Source organism: Pseudopipra pipra, chromosome 30 (genome assembly GCF_036250125.1).
Source record: "Pseudopipra pipra isolate bDixPip1 chromosome 30, bDixPip1.hap1, whole genome shotgun sequence".
In the NCBI taxonomy this organism is placed as follows: domain Eukaryota; kingdom Metazoa; phylum Chordata; class Aves; order Passeriformes; family Pipridae; genus Pseudopipra; species Pseudopipra pipra.
The window spans coordinates 667,029-684,786 of record NC_087578.1 but is presented as its reverse complement, the minus strand read 5'-3'; the positions used below and the strand labels follow the sequence as shown (position 1 = coordinate 684,786).

Genomic DNA, 17,758 nt, shown 5'->3' with positions numbered 1-17,758 from the left:
AGGCTGGGACTATCTGGGGGGCTCAGCCCCTTATACCCTGTACCCCCTCCCTCAAATAAGGGAGACCCCTCTCCAGCTCTACGGGGTTGTTAGAGTAGGACCTTCATAAACAAATGAGGGAGACAAAACACCCTCTCCCCCTGTTCTTTGCCCCACTACCCCCCCAAACCACCTTGCAGTGCCCCCTCAAAGCCCCCTGCCCACCCCCCCCCAAAAAAGAACCCCTTGCAGTGCCCCCCACCCCGAGGCAGCAGCAGCAGTAGAGATCGATAGATATTTATATAAATATTTGGGGCTGTACAAGTGAGGGGGTGCAGGGGGTGGGGGTGTGAGGGGGGGACACAGGTCACAGGCCCGGGGGGGCTGTGGGCCGGGGGGGCCCCTCGCCGCTGCCTGAGTGGTCGAGCTCTGCGCTGTCACAGTCCGAGTCCTCGGAGACCTTGGGAGGGGGGACACAAACGGGGGGGTTAAACATCCCCCTTGCCCTGGTACCCCTTTCCTGGGGGACCCTGGAGACCCCCTTCCCCTTGCTAACTCCATCTGGGGGGACTCGATGGAATCCCCCACCCCAGCATCCCCAACCCAGGGGGATCCCCATCCATGGTGGGGCCCTGGGGACCCCCTTCCCCTTGCTAAACCCCATCTGAGGGGGCTCAGGGGGACCCCACCATCCCCAACCCAGGGGGACCCCCATCCCTGGTGGGGCCCTGGGGACCCCTTTCCCCTTGCTAACCCCATCCAGGGGGGGCTCAGTGGACCCCTCCATCCCCACCCTGGGGACCCCCCTTCCCCTTGCTGACCCTATCTGGGAGAACTCGATGGAACCCCCCAACCCAGGGGGATCCCCATCCCTGGTGGGGCCCTGGAGACCCCTTTCCCCTTGGTAACCTGGAGGGGCTCAGGGGACACCCCCACCCCACCATCCCCAACCCTGGGGACCCCCTTCCCCTTGCTAACCCCATCTGAGGGGGCTCAGGTGACCCCCCCCCAGCATCCCCAACCCTGGAGACCCCCTTCCCCTTGCTAACCCCATCTGGGGGAGCTCGATGGAACCCCCCACCCCAGCATTCCCAACCCAGGGGGACCCCCTTCCCCTTGCTAACCCCATCCAGGGGGGCTCAGGGCACCCCACCATCCCCAACCCTGGGGACCCCCCACCCCACAGTGCCCATCCCTGGGAGGGCTGTGGGTGCTGCCCAGCACCGGCCCAGGGTGGGTGGGGGCATCACCTTGGGGCTGAGCCCCCCGTGCCGGCGGCCGGGCCCCTCGGGGGGAGCCGCGTCCAGGGGGATCTCGGAGCCCTGGGAGAGCAGGTCCTCGGAGCGGTCGTCGGGACGCTCGTCCGTGTTGGTGCTGCCCACGTCGGGGGGTGGCACTGTGGGAGGGCTCGCTCGTGTGCCCCTCGTCCCCGTCCCCATCCGAGAAGTTCTCCGAGCTGAAGGTCGACAGCGACTGGCGCTTGCTCATACCCGGGGGCCACCTGGGCGGGGGGCGAGGGGTGAGGACCCAGGTGCCTGGGCACCCACAGACCCCCCTCAGGTGCCTGGGCACCCACAGACCCCCTCTCAGGTGTCCGAGCACCCATGGACACCTCTCAAGGTGTCCAGGCACCCACAGACCTCTCTAAGGTGTCCGAGCACCCATGAACCCCCCCCACCCTGAGGACCCTCACCATCTGCACACCCAGAGCACTTCCCCCCACTCCCCCTCAAAAGACCCCGGACACCCCCACCCCAAAGGACCCAGTGCTCCCCACTCCCCTAAATGACCCCTCCTCACCTGAAGGAACCCACATGTCAGTGCCCCCCCCCCCCCCAAAGCACCCATAGAGGGGGGGCAACACCCACCTCTGCCGCAGTGGCAGCTCCACCTCACTGTCCACTTCGCCCTCCTCCTCCTCCGATGAGACCCCCCGCTTCTGGTGGCAAAGGAGGGGGGGTGTTGGGGTCCTGCTGCCCCTCAGGAGGGACCCAGGGTCCTGAACTCCCCACCCCCACCCCAGGAGGGACCCAGGAGTCCTGACCCCCCCCACACCTCCTCAGGAGGGACCTCCCCCCCAAACCTCTCCCCCGGAAGGACTCCACCCCACCTCCCACTCCTGGGAAGGACCTGGGGTTCCTGCCCTGTGTGCCCCCCCTCCCAAAAGAGAGACCCGGGTGTCCGGGGGTCTCACCTGCCCGCGGGTGACGGCCGCCCGGTACAGCAGAGCCGCGGGGGTGAGGTGCTGCCCGGCCCCCCCTTTCCCCCCCCGGCCGGCCCCGCTCTCCCGTTCAGGCTCCCCGGGAGTGGGGGGCTGCGGCGGGGGGGACCCTTGGGTGCCCGTCGCCCCCTCGGGTCCCGCGTCAGGTACCGTGGCCGGGGGGGCACCAGCGGCCTCCAGGGTGCCCCCGAGGATGTCGGGACTGGCAGCGGTGGCGGGGGGCACGGGCAGCCCCCGGGGGGTTCCGGCCTCGGGGCCCAGCTCCCCGCAGCCCCCCCGGGGTCCCGCTTTGCGGTGGCGGCCCTTGGCCCGGCGGCTGCGCCCGGGGGAGGGGGGGGCCCTTGGGACACCCCGGCAGGGCCACCTGAGCCATGGCCGCGTCCAGCTTGGGCAGCAGCACCTCCGGCTTCAGGATGTCAGGTCTGGGGGGGGGATAGGACATGGGGAAGGGCTGTGGTTGCGGACCTGGGCAGCCAGGAGCCCTCCCCACCCAGCCAGGAGGGGTGCCCACACCCCACCAAAAAGATTCCCCCCTCCAAGGGCCACCAGCATCTGCAGGCCCAACCCCACCCCCCATCCAAAGGACCCCAGACTCCCACCCTGAGATCCCCAGGAATCTGCACACACAAAGCACTTCCCCTCACCAAAACCAGACCCAGACTCCCCCACCCCAAAGGACCCAGGGCTCCCAAATCCCCTAAACAACCCCCACACCCAGGCCCCCAGACCCCCCACCTGGAAGAACCCCCTTTTCTGTGCCTCCCCCCTGAACCCAAAGCACCCAGACACACAACCCCCCAGCACACTCCACCCCAAAGGCCCCAGGGGGACCCCGGGCTCACCTCTTGCCGTGGGGTGAGAGCTTCTGGGGGACGTTGCGTTTCTTGATGAGGGTCTCGACGGCGTTCCCGTGCAGGAGCCCCCGCGGCGCCCGCGGCTTGAAGAGCCCAGGGTAGCGCTTCTCCAGCGCCTGCTCCCTCCTGCCATGGGCCACTCGTGGGCAGCAGCACAGGGCACAGGGCACAGGGGCTTGGGGGGGTGGCCGTGCCCTTGGGGGGCTGGTCTGGAGCTCAGGGTGAGCATGGGGAGGGCATGGCCATGGTGTGATCACGGGGTGATCATGGGGTGGGCACAGGGGGTGCTGGGGGTGCTGTTGAGTGCCAGGAGTGCCCAACTCACCTGAGCAGCTCTTTCTCCTTGAGCTCCAGCTGCAGCATGAGGGCACTGAGCTCCATGTAGAGGTTGTTGGCGCGCTCCAGCTTGCGCTCGTAGTGCTCCCGGATGTCCAGCGCGTGCCTGGCCCCCCAGGACACACAGGGCATTGGCACACACACCCCATGGCACCCACCATGTGCAGGGACGGGCACCCACAGACCCCACAGCACCTACCATGTGCAGGGACAGGCACCCACAGACCCCACAGCACCCACCATGTGCAGGGACAGGCACCCACAGACCCCACAGCACCCACCATGTGCAAGGACAGGCACCCACAGACCCCACAGCACCCACCATGTGCAAGGACAGGCACCCAACAGCCCTCTCTGTACCCCAACACCTGCTGGCACCCCCTGTCCGTGGTCCCCCCCACCCCAGTGCCCCCGGGCAGGGCCCCACCGGAGCTCCTCGCGCCGGCGGTTGATCAGCTCCTCCTCCAGCCGGTGCAGACACGTCCCCTCCGACTTGATCTTCTCGAAGTGCAGCTTCACCTCCTCCCGCCACTCCGCCTGTGGCACAGGGGCACCGGCTGCCATGGCCACCGGGCACCACGGGCACCAGGCACCCAGGGCACCGGCCACCACGGCCACCGGGCACCCAGGGCACCAGGCACCAGCTACCCGGGGCACTGGGCATCCTGGGCACCAGCTGCCACAGGCACTGGGCACTCAGATCCTGGAATCCCAGGATGCTGAAATCATGGGGTCCTGGACCCCTGGGGTGCTGGGATCCTGGGTGCTGGGATCCTGGGGTCCCAGAGTCCGGGGTGCTGGGTACCTGGGATTTGAAGTAGGTCTCCTGGGGGGTGGAGAGGACGTCGGCGGAGGCGATGTCGAGGTGCAGCAGGATCTGACGGAAGGACGGCCGGTTCCGAGGTTTGCTGTTCCTGGAGGGGGGGAGCAGCACGACCCTGAGGGGTGCTGGGGGTGCTGAGGAGGCTTTTGGGGGACCAGGGGCAGAGAAGGGCACATGGGGCACCCCCAGGGTGAGGGGGCACCTCCTCTACGACCAGGTGTCCCCCCTGCCCTGCCCACATTGGGGTGGCAATGACAGGCCCCACGGTGGGGTCCCCCACGGCAGGGCTCATCCATGACACGGGTGCCCACAGCATGTCCCCAGGGTGGGCTGTCCCTGGCAGGGTGTCCCCCTGGGGTGCACCCCGGGCACTCACCAGCACTGGCGCAGCAGCACCTTGAAGCCATCAGGGCAGCTGGAGGGCACGGGGAGGTGGAGGCTGTTGCTGCCCACGCCCCAGATTATGGCCGACGAGTCCACATCCTTGTAGGGGATCTCGCCTGTCAGCAGCTCCCACAGCACCACCCCGAAGGACCTGGGGGCACCCACGGCCCTGTCACCCACAGTGGGGCACCCCCAGTGTCCTCCCGCGGTCCCCTGGTCCCCCCCACTGCCGCTGCCCATCCTGGTGTCCCCCTTGCCCCCTGCTCCTGTGGCCCATTCCTGCAGTGTCACTCCCAGTGTCCCCATCTCTGTTTCCCCCCAGTGTCTCTGGTGTCCCCACAATGTCCCCTGCCCCTGTTGTCCCCTATGCCCCCCGTTGTCCCCAGTGCCCCCCCGAAGCCCTGTGTGTTGCTGCATCCCCAGTGCTACCAGAGCTCCCCTGATGTCCCCACGTCCTCACCAGATGTCCACCTTCTCGGAGACGGGCTCGTTGCGGATGACCTCGGGGGCCATCCAGGCCACGGTGCCGGCAAAGGACATCTTGGTGCTCTTGTCGATGAGCTCCTTGGAGGTGCCGAAGTCCGAGATCTTCACCACATCGTCGTAGGTGATGAGCATGCTGGGGGGCACGCGCTCAGCGCCACGCCAATGACACGCCAATGACACGGGCACGGCACCGCCGCGGGCATGCAACTGCTGCGAGCATCATCGGGTCACGGGCACGGCACCGCCACGGGACGGCACCGCCATGGGCATGGCACTGCCACGGGACAACACCGACACGGCACTGCTACGGGGCAACATCGACATGGTGACACTGCCACGGGACAGCACTGCCATGGGCATAGAACAGCCATGGGGCAACATGACATGGGCATGGCACTGCCATGGGACACTAACATGGACATGGCACCATCGTGGGACACCAACGGGGACAAGGCACCGCCATGGGACAACATCACCACGGGCATGGCACTGCCATAGGACACCAATACAGACATGGCACTGCCATGGGACAACACCGACATGGCACCACCATGGGACAACACCATGGCCATGCAACTGCCATGAGTGTGGTCCTGTTGTGGGGATGCCACCACCACAAGCGTGGCACCGCCACAGTCATGCAACTGCTATGGGCATGGAACCACCACGATGTGGCACTGCCACGGACATGCAACAGTCACAGACATGCAACCGCCACGGGCACGGCACCATCACAGACACGGCACCACCAAGGACACGCAGCTGTCACTGTCACGCAGCCCCCGCGGGCACGGCACCGCCACGGTCATGCACCCACCCCAGGCACGTCCCCACCACGGGCACGTCCCCATTGCAGTCACACCCCTGGGGCACCCCCCGGCACCCAGGGGTGCTCCGAGCCCACCACCCCCCGCTCACTTGGGCGACTTGAGGTCGCGGTGGATGATCTTGTGCAGGTGCAGGTAGTTCATGCCGCCGGCGATGCCCATGGACCAGTCGACCAGCAGGGAGGGGGTGACCTTGCGCCCGGCGCGCAGCACCTCGTAGAGCTGCCCCTGGGCGCAGAACTCCATGATGATGCAGTAACAGGGGGCCTGGGTGCACACGCCCCTGGGGGCACAGCGGCACCTCAGTGCCTGCTGCGGGCCCCCAATTCATCCAGGACGCCCAACCAGTGGGCCTCGTGCCAGTGCCCTGTGCCCGTGCCATGTCCCCCCCATGCCAGTCCATGCCATGCTGGGGGTCCCCATGCAGTGATACGTCGGTGCCCCATGACCGTGGCGTGTCCATGACCCCTGTGACCGTGCCCATGCCGTGTCCGTGCCGTGTCCATGCTCATGCCACGTCCATGGTCATGCCTATGGCATGTCCATGACCTCTGTGACCGTGCCCATGCCGTGTCCATGCAGTGTCCGTGCTGTGTCCATGCTCATGCCATGTCCATGGTCATGCCTATGGCATGTCCATGACCTCTGTGCCTGTGCCCACACTCATGCTCATGCCATGCCTATGTTCATGCCCAGGCTGTCTCTGTTGTGCCTGTGCCCATGCCATGCCCATGCTGTGTCCATGCCCATGCTGTGTCCATGCCCATGCCATGCCCATGCTGTGTCCGTGCCCTGTCCATGGTGTTCCCCATGCCCACACCACACCCATGGCCCATGCCGTGTCCACACCCATGGAGTGTCTATGCCTTCACCCCTCACGCCCACTCCATGCCCATGCCCACGGCATGTCCATGCCCTGTGCCCACATGTTCTAGCATGTTCCATGCCCTTTGCCATGCCCATGTTCTGTCACGCTCGTGGTGTTCCCCATCACCACGGCTTTCCCGTGCCACATCCAGACTCCATGACCCTGGCATGACCATGCCCCACACCACATTCCATGCTCCACACCATGTTCCGTGCCCCATGCCCAGGGTGTCCCCGTGCCCACGGTGCCCTCGTGCCCCCACACTGGCACCAGCGGCCCCCCCGCTCACTTGAAGGTGATGATGTTGGGGTGCTTGAGCTTGCGCAGGTGTTTGATGTCGGTCTCCTTGAGGTCCCTCACCTTCTTCACGGCCACCTCCTCGCCGTGGAAGCGGCCCAGGAACACGGCGCCCTGTGCCCCACTGCCCACCCACTGCAGGTCCAGGATCTCCTCAAACGGCACCTCCCAGGGGTCTGTGGGCACCCACGGCCATGGCACCCCCACAGCCCCCAGAGCACCCCCACAGCCCCCAGAGCACCCCCACACCCATGGCTATGCCACCCATAACACCCCCCTTTGCCCCCTTGCCCCCTCACACCCTCCTTTGCCCCCCTCATACCCTACTTTCCCACCCTTGGACCTTCTTTTGTCCCACTGCCCCATCCTTTTCTCCCTCTTTTGCCCCCTTGCCCTCCTCACACCCTCCCTTGGACCCTCCTTTGCTCCTTCCCCCCCCCCTCCTTTTCCCCCCTTGTGCCCTTGCCTCCCCCTTTGCCCCCTCACACCCTCCTTTACCCCCTCGCCCCCTCCTTTGTCCCCTCCTTTCCCCCCTCACACCCTCCTTTACCCCCTCGCCCCCTCCTTTGTCCCCTCCTTTCCCCCCTCACACCCTCCTTTACCCCCTCGCCCCCTCCTTTGTCCCCTCCTTTCCCCCCTCACCCCCCATGCCCCCAGCCCCCCCGGCCCCGCGCCCCCTCACCCTCGGGCGGGTGTTTGTGCTCGGCCGCGTAGGCTTTGCCGATCATGGTCCACACGGGCTTGAGGCACCCGAAGAGCCCCTCGAGGAAGCCCCCCCCGGCCTGGCAGCGCAGGTGGGCGGCATCGGCCGCCAGCGGCCCCGCGGCCTCGGGGCCCAGCTCGGGGGGTCGGGGACCCCCCCGGCGCGGCCAGGCCTCGGGGGGGGCGGTGGGGGCGGGCAGGACGTCGCGCAGGACGCACTGGGTGGGCGTCAGCTCCTGCTCGGGGGTCCCGTCCGAGGGCAGCGCCAGCGAGGGCGACGGCGTGCGGGTCTCGTGCAGACAGGCCATGATGGCGGGACCCCCGCCCGCCTGCGGGGCACGGGGGTCAGCGGGGCGGGGGGGCACCCCTTGTACCCACAGGCACTGCTTTACACGCGTGTGGGCCCCTTTACACATGTGAGCCCCTTTACACATGTGTGAGACCCTTTGCACATGTGTGAGACCCTTTACATGTGTGTGGGCCCCTTTACATGCCTATGGGCCCCTTTACACACATGTGAGACCCTTTACACACGTGTGAGCCCCTTTACACATGTGAGCCCCTTTACACATGTGAGCCCCTTTACACACATGTGCACGCCCTGCCACCCACATCTGCACTCCTGCCATGTGAGTCCCTTCACATACATGTGAGCCCTTTCACACACGTGTGAGGCCCTTTACATGTGTGAGACTCTTTACACATGTGTGGGCCCCTTTAGACACATGTGAGACCCTTTAACCGCGTGTGCACCCCCTGCCAGCCACGTCTGCAGCCCACATGTGTGCCCAACCTTTACACATGTGTGCCCCCTCCACCGTTGCCCACTTGCCCCCTCCTCACCCCCCACATGGGGGGGGGACAGAGCCCCCCCCCCCCAGTGCCCACGGGTGTGTAAAGGCCACGTGCAAACGTGCCAGGGGAAACTGAGGCAGGGCGGGGAGCTCAGGGGGGCTCAGGGGCCGAGGGGTCCCGGGGGGACTGACCCGGCTCCTATTTGGGGGGGGGGGGGGGGCCAGTTACCATGGCAACAGCGGGGCCAGCGATGATGTCATCATAAAACTGGGGGGGTTGAGTCACCGGGGAGGGGGGTGTGGGAGGGGCTTAACGTCACCCCGAGGGACCTGAGGGGGGCGCGACCCGCCCCTCCAGGTGTCGCGTGTGTCCCCCCGTGGTGACATCACGTCACGCGGTGACGTCATCCCGGTAAGGGATGGAGCCTTCCCCCCCCCCCGGGGAAACTGAGGCAGAAACGGGGAACCAGCGACCCTGGGGGGGCGTTGGATAAACGGGCTGGGGAGAGGAGGGAGTGTCTGTCGCGACATGCGACAGCGCCGGCCCCATGTCGCGACAGCGCAGAGCTGGAGGAGGGGAGCGGGGGAGTGAGAGCGCCCCCGCCGGCAACACATGTCGGGACATGGCGCCCTGTCGCGACACCGGGGAGGGGGCGGGGTGGGGGGACGTGCGTGACGGGCTGCGGGAGGCACACGCGTGTGATGGTGGGGGGGGAAGGGCAGAGCGGGGGGGCACACGCGCGTGCAGGGGCCCGGGGGGGGGCACACGCGTGTGTAACGCGGCCCACGCGTGTCGGGGCGCACACGAGCGTGAAAGGGGGGTCCGCACCCACGGGGGGGGGGGGGCACGAGAGCGTGCAAAGGGCGCAAAGGCGTGCGGGGAGGGGGGGGCGCGCACATGGGGAGGGACACACGGACACAGGGACGCACACACGGACACACAGACGCACCTGCCGGCGCTGCACACGCGCGTGCAAGAGGTCACGCGCGCGTGCACGGGGGTGCGGGCACGTCTACGGGGGGGGGGGGTCACGCGTGTGCAAGAGCATCACCCCCGTGAGGGGGGGGCACACGCGTGTGCAAGAGGCCGCTCGTGTCCCCTCACCCCTCCCACCCCCCAAAGACCCCCCCCAAACCCTGCAGGGACCCCGCGCCCGGGGCGGGGGGAGGGGAGGGCGCGGCCCCCCCGGGCCCGGTGGGGGCACCTGCAGGGGGGGGCGCGGGGGGATACGCGCCATCACCCGCTGTATCCCCGTTCGTGTCCCCCCCCCATCCCGGTGTATCCCCAGTCCTGCCCCCCTCCCCCCCTCCCACCCCCAGCCCCCCCAGTCCCGGCGCATCCTCCCGCCCCGCGGCCTCCCTGTGCTGGTGCCGGTACCTGGGGGGCTCCGGGCCCTGCGCCCGGGGATGCGGGTGATGCCGGGGGGGTCTCGGGGGGTCCCGGTGCCGGGGGAGTCCCGGTGATGCTGGTGCTGGTGGGGCTGGGCCCGGCGGGCGGGGCCGGTACCGGGGCCGGGGCCGCGGTCGGGGCGAGCGGCGAGAACGGCCCCGCCCGGCGGGAACGGCCCCGCCCCGGCCCCGCCCCGCGCACCGGAGAGACCGGCACGAGCACCGGGACCCCTCCACTGGGACACCACTGGCACCGGAACCGCCCCCCCGATACCGCACCGGGCCCCTGACACTGCACCGGGACCCGGAGAGACCGGCACGGAGACCGGGACCCCCCCGGACCCAGAGAGACCGACACGGACACCGGGACCACCCCCAGTACTGCACCGGGACCCCGATACTGCACTGGGATCCCCCCGGACCCAGAGAGACCGGCACGAGCACCGGGACCACCCCCCCGGGACACCACCGGCACCGGGATCGTCCCCTCGATGCTGCAGAGGGACCCCGACACTGCACCAGGACTCGGAGAGACCGGCACGAGCACCGAGACCACCCCCGATACTGCACCGGGACCCCGATACTGCACCGGGACCCCGATACGGCACCAGGAACCGACCCGACATCGGGACCCCTCGGCAGCAGCAGCGAGACCTCCAGGAGCAGGACTGGCCCCCCTGGTGCCCCCAGGACCCTCCGGCACCGGGCTCGCTCGACCCCAGCAGCACACGGGGCACCAGCGCAATCCAAGGACGCCCAGTACGAGTGTCCCGCTGTTCTCAGTGCTCCCAGTGCAACCCCAGTACAACCCCAGTGCTTCCAGTCTGATCCCAGTTTGGGTGTCACTCTTCCCAGTGCTCCCAGTGCAATCCCGGTGCTCTCAGTCTGATCCCAGTGCTCTCAGTACAGGTGCCCCTGCGTCACCAGTGCTTCCAGTGTGATCCTCGTGGTCCCAGTCTGGGTCTCCCTCTATCCCCAGTGCTCCCAGTGTAATCCCAGTGCTCCCAGTATGCCTCTCCCTCCATCCCCAGTGCTCCCAGTCTGCTCCCAGTGCTCCTCCTCTGACCAGTGCCACCTCTGACGCACCTCCCCCACCGCCTGTCCCCACTGTCCCCACTGTCCCCACTGTCCCCATTGTCCCCATTGAGGGGGAAACTGAGGCAGGACCCCGCCTTCCCCTCCAAGAGTCACGTGACCCGCTTCCCACCTCCTCCCTGCTCCCTGTACCCCCGCCTCTCCTCGCGCGAGGGATTGTGGGAATCGTAGTCCGCCGGAGGGGGCGGAGCCGCGTCGGCGCGCGGGGCGGGCGGCGCGGCCGGACTACGATTCCCAGACCCCCCCGCGCGGCGCTCGCCTCCCGTGATGCCGCGCGCCCCCTGGCGGCGCGGGCGGCGGCCGGAGCGGCGGGGATGAGCGAGGAGGGGGCGGGCGGGGCCCGGCGGAGCGGCGGCGCCTTCCCCAGGTACCGGGACCCCCCCGGGACCCCCCCGCGCCAGGCACCGCCCCCGCACCCGGCACAGACCCCCCGCGCCACGGGGGTGGCGGGCAGGGGGAAGGGGCGGCCTAGGCCGCGCCGCGGGGGAGGGGGGAGTGGGTGGCGGCGGGGAGGGTCGGGGGAGGGGGACACACGCGGGACTATCCCTGTGTCACCACGCGAGGGAGGGAGGAGGGGGGGACAGGTGTGTCCCTATGGGCTGTGGCGGTGGCATCGCGGTCCCTGAGTCCCCGGTGGTGCCATCCCTCTCCCCGTGTGGCACTGCCATCCCCCTCCCCACGTGGTAGTGCCACCCCCATCCCGGTGTCCCCGGTGGTGCCACCTCTGTCCCCGTGTGGCACTGCCACCTCTGTCCCCCTGTCCGCAGTAGTGCCACTCCATCCCCGTGTGGCACTGCCACCCCTGTCCCTGTGTCCCCCTGTCCCTGTGCTGTGTGGTAGTGCCACCCCCGTCCCCTCACTGTGTGGGGGCTCCATCCCTGTCACCCCATTACACGCCAATGCTACCCCTGTCAACGTGTCCCCCCCGGTCCCTGTGTCCCCACACTATATGACAGTGCCACCCTCTGTCCCTGTGCCACGAGGTGATGCGAACCCTGTCCCTGTGTCCCCACTTTTGCCGCCCCCATCCCCATATCCTAATGCCCTGGCACTGCCACACCCGTGTCCCTGTGTCCCCTCTGACCCACAGGGAAGCGGTGCCACCCCTGTCCCCCTGCTCCCTGTCGGTGCCCTCCTAGTCCCCGTGTCCCCCCCTGGCCCCGGGGGGTGGTGACAGCGCTGTCCCTGTCCCTGTGTGCCAGCCTGGAGCAGATGGTGGCCGCCAGCCCCGGGAAGACGCCCATCAGCCTCCTGCAGGAATATGGGACACGCTTAGGACGGACCCCCGGCTACGACCTGCTCAAGGCCGAGGGCCAGGCCCACCAGCCCAACTTCACCTTCCGCGTCACCCTCGGGGACATCAGCTGCACCGGTGAGACCCCAATCCCCCCCTGGCCCCCCCAAACCCCTCCTGATGCCCCCCAAACCCCTCCTGACTCCCACAAGCCCCCCCAGACCCTCCCAAACCCCTCTTGAACCGCATGTCCCCTCAGGGACATCAGCTGCACCGGTGGGACCCCAACCACCCCCAGACCCCCCCAAACCCCTCCTAATGCCCCCCAACCCCTCCTGACTCCCCTAAGTCCCCCCAGACCTCCCCAAACCCCTCATGAAGCCCCTCAGGGACATCAGCTGCACCAGTGGGACCCCAAACCCCCAGCCCCCCCCAAACCCCTCCCGACCCCTGTGTCACCCTCAGGGACATCAGCTGCACTGGTGGGACCCCAAACCCCCCAAAAACCTCCCCCTGACCCCTCTGTCACCCAGGGGGACCCAAACCTCTCCTGACCCCCCCCAGACACCTCCTTACTCCCCCTATCCCCTCAGGGACATCAGCTGCACCAGGGGGTCCCAACACCTCCACACCCAGGCCATGGGCCCCCCTCACCCCCCAGGGTTTCCCCCCATGCAGGGGAGGGTGAGGAGGGGGGGCCACAACCTGGGGAGAGGTGACAGCGGTGTCACACTTTGGGGGGCTTGTCCCAGGGAGGAGGAGGAGGAGGAGGAGGAAACCCTGGGACCCCTGGAAAAGTGGATCCTCATGGGGGATCCCCTGGGATGCTCAGGGGTCCCCTGGGCCTGCAGGAGGTGGGTGGTGGGGAGGGGCCCCCCGGGTGCCCCCCCTGAGCCCCCCCGGTGCCTCCCAGGGCAGGGCCCCAGCAAGAAGGCGGCGAAGCACAAGGCGGCCGAGGTGGCCCTGAGGCTGCTCAGAGGTGGGGGGGCCATGCTGGAGCCCCCGGAGCACAGGTGGGGGTCCCAGGAGGGGCAGGGGGGGCATTCAGTGTGTCCAGGAGGGGTGGGGGAGGAGTTTGGGGGGGTTGGGTGGGGGTGCAGTGCCCAGGCAGTCTGGGGGTACCAAAGCGTGAAGGGCACTTAAGGTTTGGGGGGATCTGCGGGGCAGGAGAGCATCCAAGGGAGTTTGGGGGTACCCCGGGGGGACTTGGGGATCCCGTGGGATTTGGGATCAGTTAGGTTTGGGGGTACTCAAAGGGGTCTGGGGGTGCCTGGGGAGGTCTGAGGGGTACCCAAGGGGGTACAGAGGTACCCGTGGGGGTCTGGGGGTACCCAAGGGGTTCAGGGGTGCCTGTGGGGGTCTGGGGTGCCCAGGGTGTGTCTGGGGGTACCCAAGGGGGTCTGAGGGGAAGTGAGGGTACGAGGGGGGGGTCTGGGGGTGCCCGTGGGGGTCTGAGGGGTCCAGGGGTGCCCACGGGGGTCTGGGGGTGCTCATGGGATGCCAGCCCAGGCTTTAACATCTCCCCTTTCTCCCCCAGCTCTCCTTTCCCCCCAGAGCCCCCGGCTGAGCCCGGCCCTGCCGCCGCCCCCCCAGCCCCTGCCGTGCCCCCTCCCTTGCCCAGGTAACCGGGGGGGGAGCACCCAGTGCCAGGATGGGCACGGGGGGCACGGTGTGTGTCCCAAACCCCCATCCCAGCACCCTGTTACCCCACTGTGCCCCCCAAGGCAGGGGGGGTGTGGGGTGCCCCCCTCATCCCTCTGCTCCCCACAGGGGGCCCCCCCTGGAGATGAAGACACCCGTGTCCCCCCCCCAGTCGGAGTGTAACCCCGTGGGGGCTCTGCAGGTGGGTGACACTCATTTTGGGGCCCGTTGTTCCTGCATGGGGACAGTTATCCCTGTTTTGGGGCTGGTTAACCCCGTTTTGGGGCCCATTGTTCCTTCTTGGGGACAGTTATCCCCATTTTGGGGCTGGTTAACCCCATTTTGGGGCCCGTTGTTCCTGTTTGGGGACAGTATCCCCATTTTGGGGCTGGTTAACCCCGTTTTGGGGCTCGTTGTTCCTGCTTGGGGACAGTTATCCCCGTTTTGGGGCCGGTTATCCCCGTTTTGGGGCCGGTTATCCCCGTTTTGGGTGCTGCCGGCCCCTTTTGGGGCGGTGCCCCCGTTCAGGGGGTGTCCCTGTCCCAATTTCCCCCGTCCCCAGGAGCTGGTGGTGCAGAAGGGCTGGCGCCTGCCCGAGTACACGGTGACCCAGGAGTCGGGGCCGGCGCACCGCAAGGAGTTCACCATGACGTGCCGCGTGGAGCGCTTCGTGGAGATCGGTGAGCCGGGGGGCACACGGGGACCCCCGGGGTGTCTGTGGGGATGGGGCAGGGTGTCCTGGCTCACCCCAGGGTGCCGGGCCCCCCCTCCCCAGGCAGCGGCACCTCCAAGAAGCTGGCGAAGCGCAACGCGGCCGCCAAGATGCTCGTGCGGATCCACAACGTGCCGATGGAGCCGCGCGACGGCAGCGAGGCCGAGGGCGAGGAGGACCAGTTCAACATGGTACTGGGGGGCACTGGGGAGCCCCGGGGGCACCCCGAGGGGTTAGCAGGGGCGCAGGCACCCCAAAGCCACCCAGAGTGGGGGAGGCTGAACCCCCCACTCCACGGCCCAGTGAGTAACTTGGGGGGGACCCTCTGGATTTGGGGTCCCTATGGGGTGGGCGAGCGTGGTCCCCGTGGGTGTCCTGGTGTTGGGGTCCCTGCAGTTCTCATGTCCCTGGGGGGGGCTCAGTGGTCCCGAGGGGTGTTGGCGGGTTCCTGAGTGCCCTGTGCCCCCCCCAAGACGTGCCCCCGGCTGGAGGGGCTGCGGGGCCGAGCCCCCGGCTGTACCTGGGACTCCCTGAGGAACTCGGCGGGCGAGAAGTTGGGGCAGCTGCGGAGCCGGGGGGGAGCCCCCGCGCCAGGGGGGGCCTGTGCCCTCCTGCAGGAGCTCTCGGAGGAGCAGAGCTTCGCCATCAGCTACCTCGACATTGGTGAGCACCTGGGACCCCCAGGACCCCCTTAAACCCCTCTGTTCCTCCCCAGGCACCCCCACCTTCCCCAGGGTACCCCTATGCCACCCAGACAATCCAGGGTCCCCCACTTACCCCAGGGTATCCCCACCCCACCTGGATACCCCCGGATCCCCTTGGCCCCTCTGCCCCTCCCCAGGTTACCCCCACCTCCCCCAGGCACCCCCATCTCTCCCGGGACACCCTTTCAGCCCCTCTGCCCCTCCCCAGGCACTCCCCCCAGCCCCATGGGTGCCCCAAGCCGGGCTCGGGGGGTGCTGTGGGGGTGTCGGGGTGACCCCTGGTGTCCCCCCCAGACGCGCTGAGCCTCAGTGGGCTGCACCAGTGCCTGGTGGAGCTCTCGACGCAGCCGACCACCGTGTGCCACGGGGCCGCCCCGTCCCGCGACGGCGCCCGCGCCCAGGCTGCCCGCAACGCCCTGCAGTACCTGCGCATCATGGCGGGGGGCAAGTGACCCCCCCGGGGGCGAGTGACCCCCCCGGACACACCCATGGGCGCACGGACACACCCCAGGCTCGCTGGACTCACGGCAGGGCACCCGGCCCCCACCCACCACCCCTCGGACACAGGGACCCGCCTGGGTCTGCGGATGGACAGACGGACGGACCTCAGGGCCCAGGGGCTCCCTCTGGCCTGGCCCCCCCCCGACAGCAGCGCCAGGAGGGCCCCCGGGCACCATCGGCCCCCAGGAATAAATCTGGGGGGATTTGTACTCCCCGTGTCAGCGTCTGCTTGGGGAGCTGGGGGGGCTGGGGAGCAGAAAGGGGGCTGATCCCCCGACCCGTCCCCCAGGGGTAAAAGCAGATTGAGCGCTCAGGGGTGGGGGCACCACTTTATTGGGTGACGGACGGACCCACGGATGGGCTTGGGAGGGGCTCGGCTCCAGGAGGGACGGACAGATGGACGGACTCGGGGCCGGATGCTCAGCGGCGGCGGCCGAAGCGCTGCGGGGTCGCCATCGTCCAGAACGGGGCGAGCGGGGGGTCCCAGCTCCGGGGGCTGAGCCGGGCCCGGGCCCCCCCCTGCGGCCCCCACCCCGACCTGCCGGGGGACACGGCACCGCTGAGCCCTGGCGGGGACAGGATGGGGACGGCCGGGATGGCTGGGTGGGAATGAACGGGTGGATGGGACAGATGGGAATGGGCTGAGGGACACGGACAGACAGACACAGGACGTTCACGGACAGACGGACATTAACAGGGACCCCCATCCCTGCACCGCTCCAGCTCCTCGCTCGGGTCCCCCGAAACCCCCCGTGTCCTCCTCCACCTCCTGGGTCCCACCGTCCCCAGCCCCATCCCTCGGAGTGCCCGGGACGCCCCCCCGTGCCCCCAGACCCCACACCCCGGGACCCCCATCCCCGCTCACCTCTGGGGCTGGAGGAGGGTCCCGGGGGCGCGGCCGGGGCGTTGCAGGGACCGGAGCAGCGCACCCAGGGCGGCGGCGGCGGGGGGCGGCCCCGGGGGGGCGGCGGCGGCGGCGGCCTGTGCCGGGGGAGGACCGGGGGTCACGGCGGTCCCGGAGCCGGAGTGTGACCCCCCCCTCCAATCATCCCGAGCCTCCCCCCGTCCCAAACCGAACCCCCCGTTCCGACGGCGCGGCCGGGCCGGGGCTCACCGGGGCCGGGTCGAGGGTCCCGGGGCAGCAGCGGGCGCTGCGCGGGGTCCCCGCCAGCAGCAGCAGCATCAGAAGCAGCGCCGGGCGCCCCGTCATCGTCCCCGCCATCGCCCCCGCCATCGCCCCCGCCCCGCCGCCGCCACCGCCTCTTATAGCCGGGCCGGGCCGGGGGCTCCCGGGGGAGCGGGGGGCGGCGGGGACCAGTGCCGGCTAATGAAACCCATTTACCAGCCGCGACAGCCGCCCCCGGGGACGGACGGACGGATGGACGGGGCGGTCCCGCACATCCCCGCCCCGCCCGGGACCCGCAACCGGCACCACCACCGGGGCTGCCCCCACCGGCAAATCAAGACCCCCGGCCCATCGCCGGGCCCCCCGTCCTGCACCGGCACTACCTGAAAACAGGAGCCCGGCCCGTGCTGACCCCCATCCTCCCTGCATCGCTTCCCTACCGGAGCAAGGCCCCCCGAGACAGGGACCCCTCCCCTGCCCCGGTACCCCCTCTCTGGGGACCCCCCGAGACAGGGCCCCCTTCCATTTCCGGGGACCCCCCCGAGACAGGGCCCCCTCCCCTCTCCGGAGACCCCGTGAGACAGGGCCCCCTTCCATTTCCGGGGACCCCCCGAGACAGGGACCCCTCCCCTTTCCGGGGACCCCGTGAGACAAGGATCCCCCTCCGGGCACCCCCCGAGACAGGGCCCCCTTCCATTTCCAGGGACCCCCCGAGACAGGGCCCCCTCCCCTCTCCGGGGACCCCCCGAGACAGGGCCCCCTTCCATTTCAGGGGACCCCCCGAG

At 69.1% G+C, this 17,758-nt stretch overlaps 3 protein-coding genes across 4 annotated transcripts; 1 reads left to right on the top strand and 2 right to left on the bottom strand.

The window, feature by feature from the left end:
* Positions 1-260: 260 nt before the first annotated feature.
* MAP3K12 (mitogen-activated protein kinase kinase kinase 12) lies at positions 261-10,087 on the bottom strand. The gene is given in 16 exon segments (XM_064638715.1): positions 261-439; positions 1,230-1,367; positions 1,369-1,480; positions 1,848-1,918; positions 2,174-2,536; positions 2,538-2,622; positions 3,043-3,180; positions 3,380-3,496; positions 3,818-3,927; positions 4,196-4,304; positions 4,590-4,748; positions 5,058-5,216; positions 6,002-6,193; positions 7,068-7,251; positions 7,758-8,106; positions 9,950-10,087. Coding segments are annotated over 15 exon segments (2,358 nt in total). The 5' UTR covers positions 8,086-8,106; positions 9,950-10,087; the 3' UTR covers positions 261-346.
* A 135-nt stretch (positions 10,088-10,222) lies between these two features.
* On the top strand, positions 10,223-16,056 carry TARBP2 (TARBP2 subunit of RISC loading complex). Of its 2 annotated transcripts, none has more exons than XM_064638763.1 (9): positions 10,223-10,719; positions 12,258-12,427; positions 13,203-13,302; positions 13,827-13,910; positions 14,060-14,132; positions 14,493-14,610; positions 14,706-14,833; positions 15,116-15,305; positions 15,641-16,056. In XM_064638763.1, exons 2-9 carry the CDS (start codon positions 12,268-12,270, stop codon positions 15,796-15,798), a joined length of 1,011 nt encoding a protein of 336 aa, XP_064494833.1. In that variant the 5' UTR covers positions 10,223-10,719; positions 12,258-12,267; the 3' UTR covers positions 15,799-16,056. The 2 variants fall into 2 exon arrangements, with proteins under 2 accessions (XP_064494833.1, XP_064494834.1); XM_064638764.1 differs by lacking the exon at positions 10,223-10,719 and adding an exon at positions 11,317-11,422.
* A 101-nt stretch (positions 16,057-16,157) lies between these two features.
* NPFF (neuropeptide FF-amide peptide precursor) lies at positions 16,158-17,483 on the bottom strand. The gene is given in 3 exon segments (XM_064638800.1): positions 16,158-16,385; positions 16,713-16,909; positions 16,911-17,483. Coding segments are annotated over 3 exon segments (486 nt in total). The 5' UTR covers positions 17,082-17,483; the 3' UTR covers positions 16,158-16,267.
* Positions 17,484-17,758: the final 275 nt, after the last annotated feature.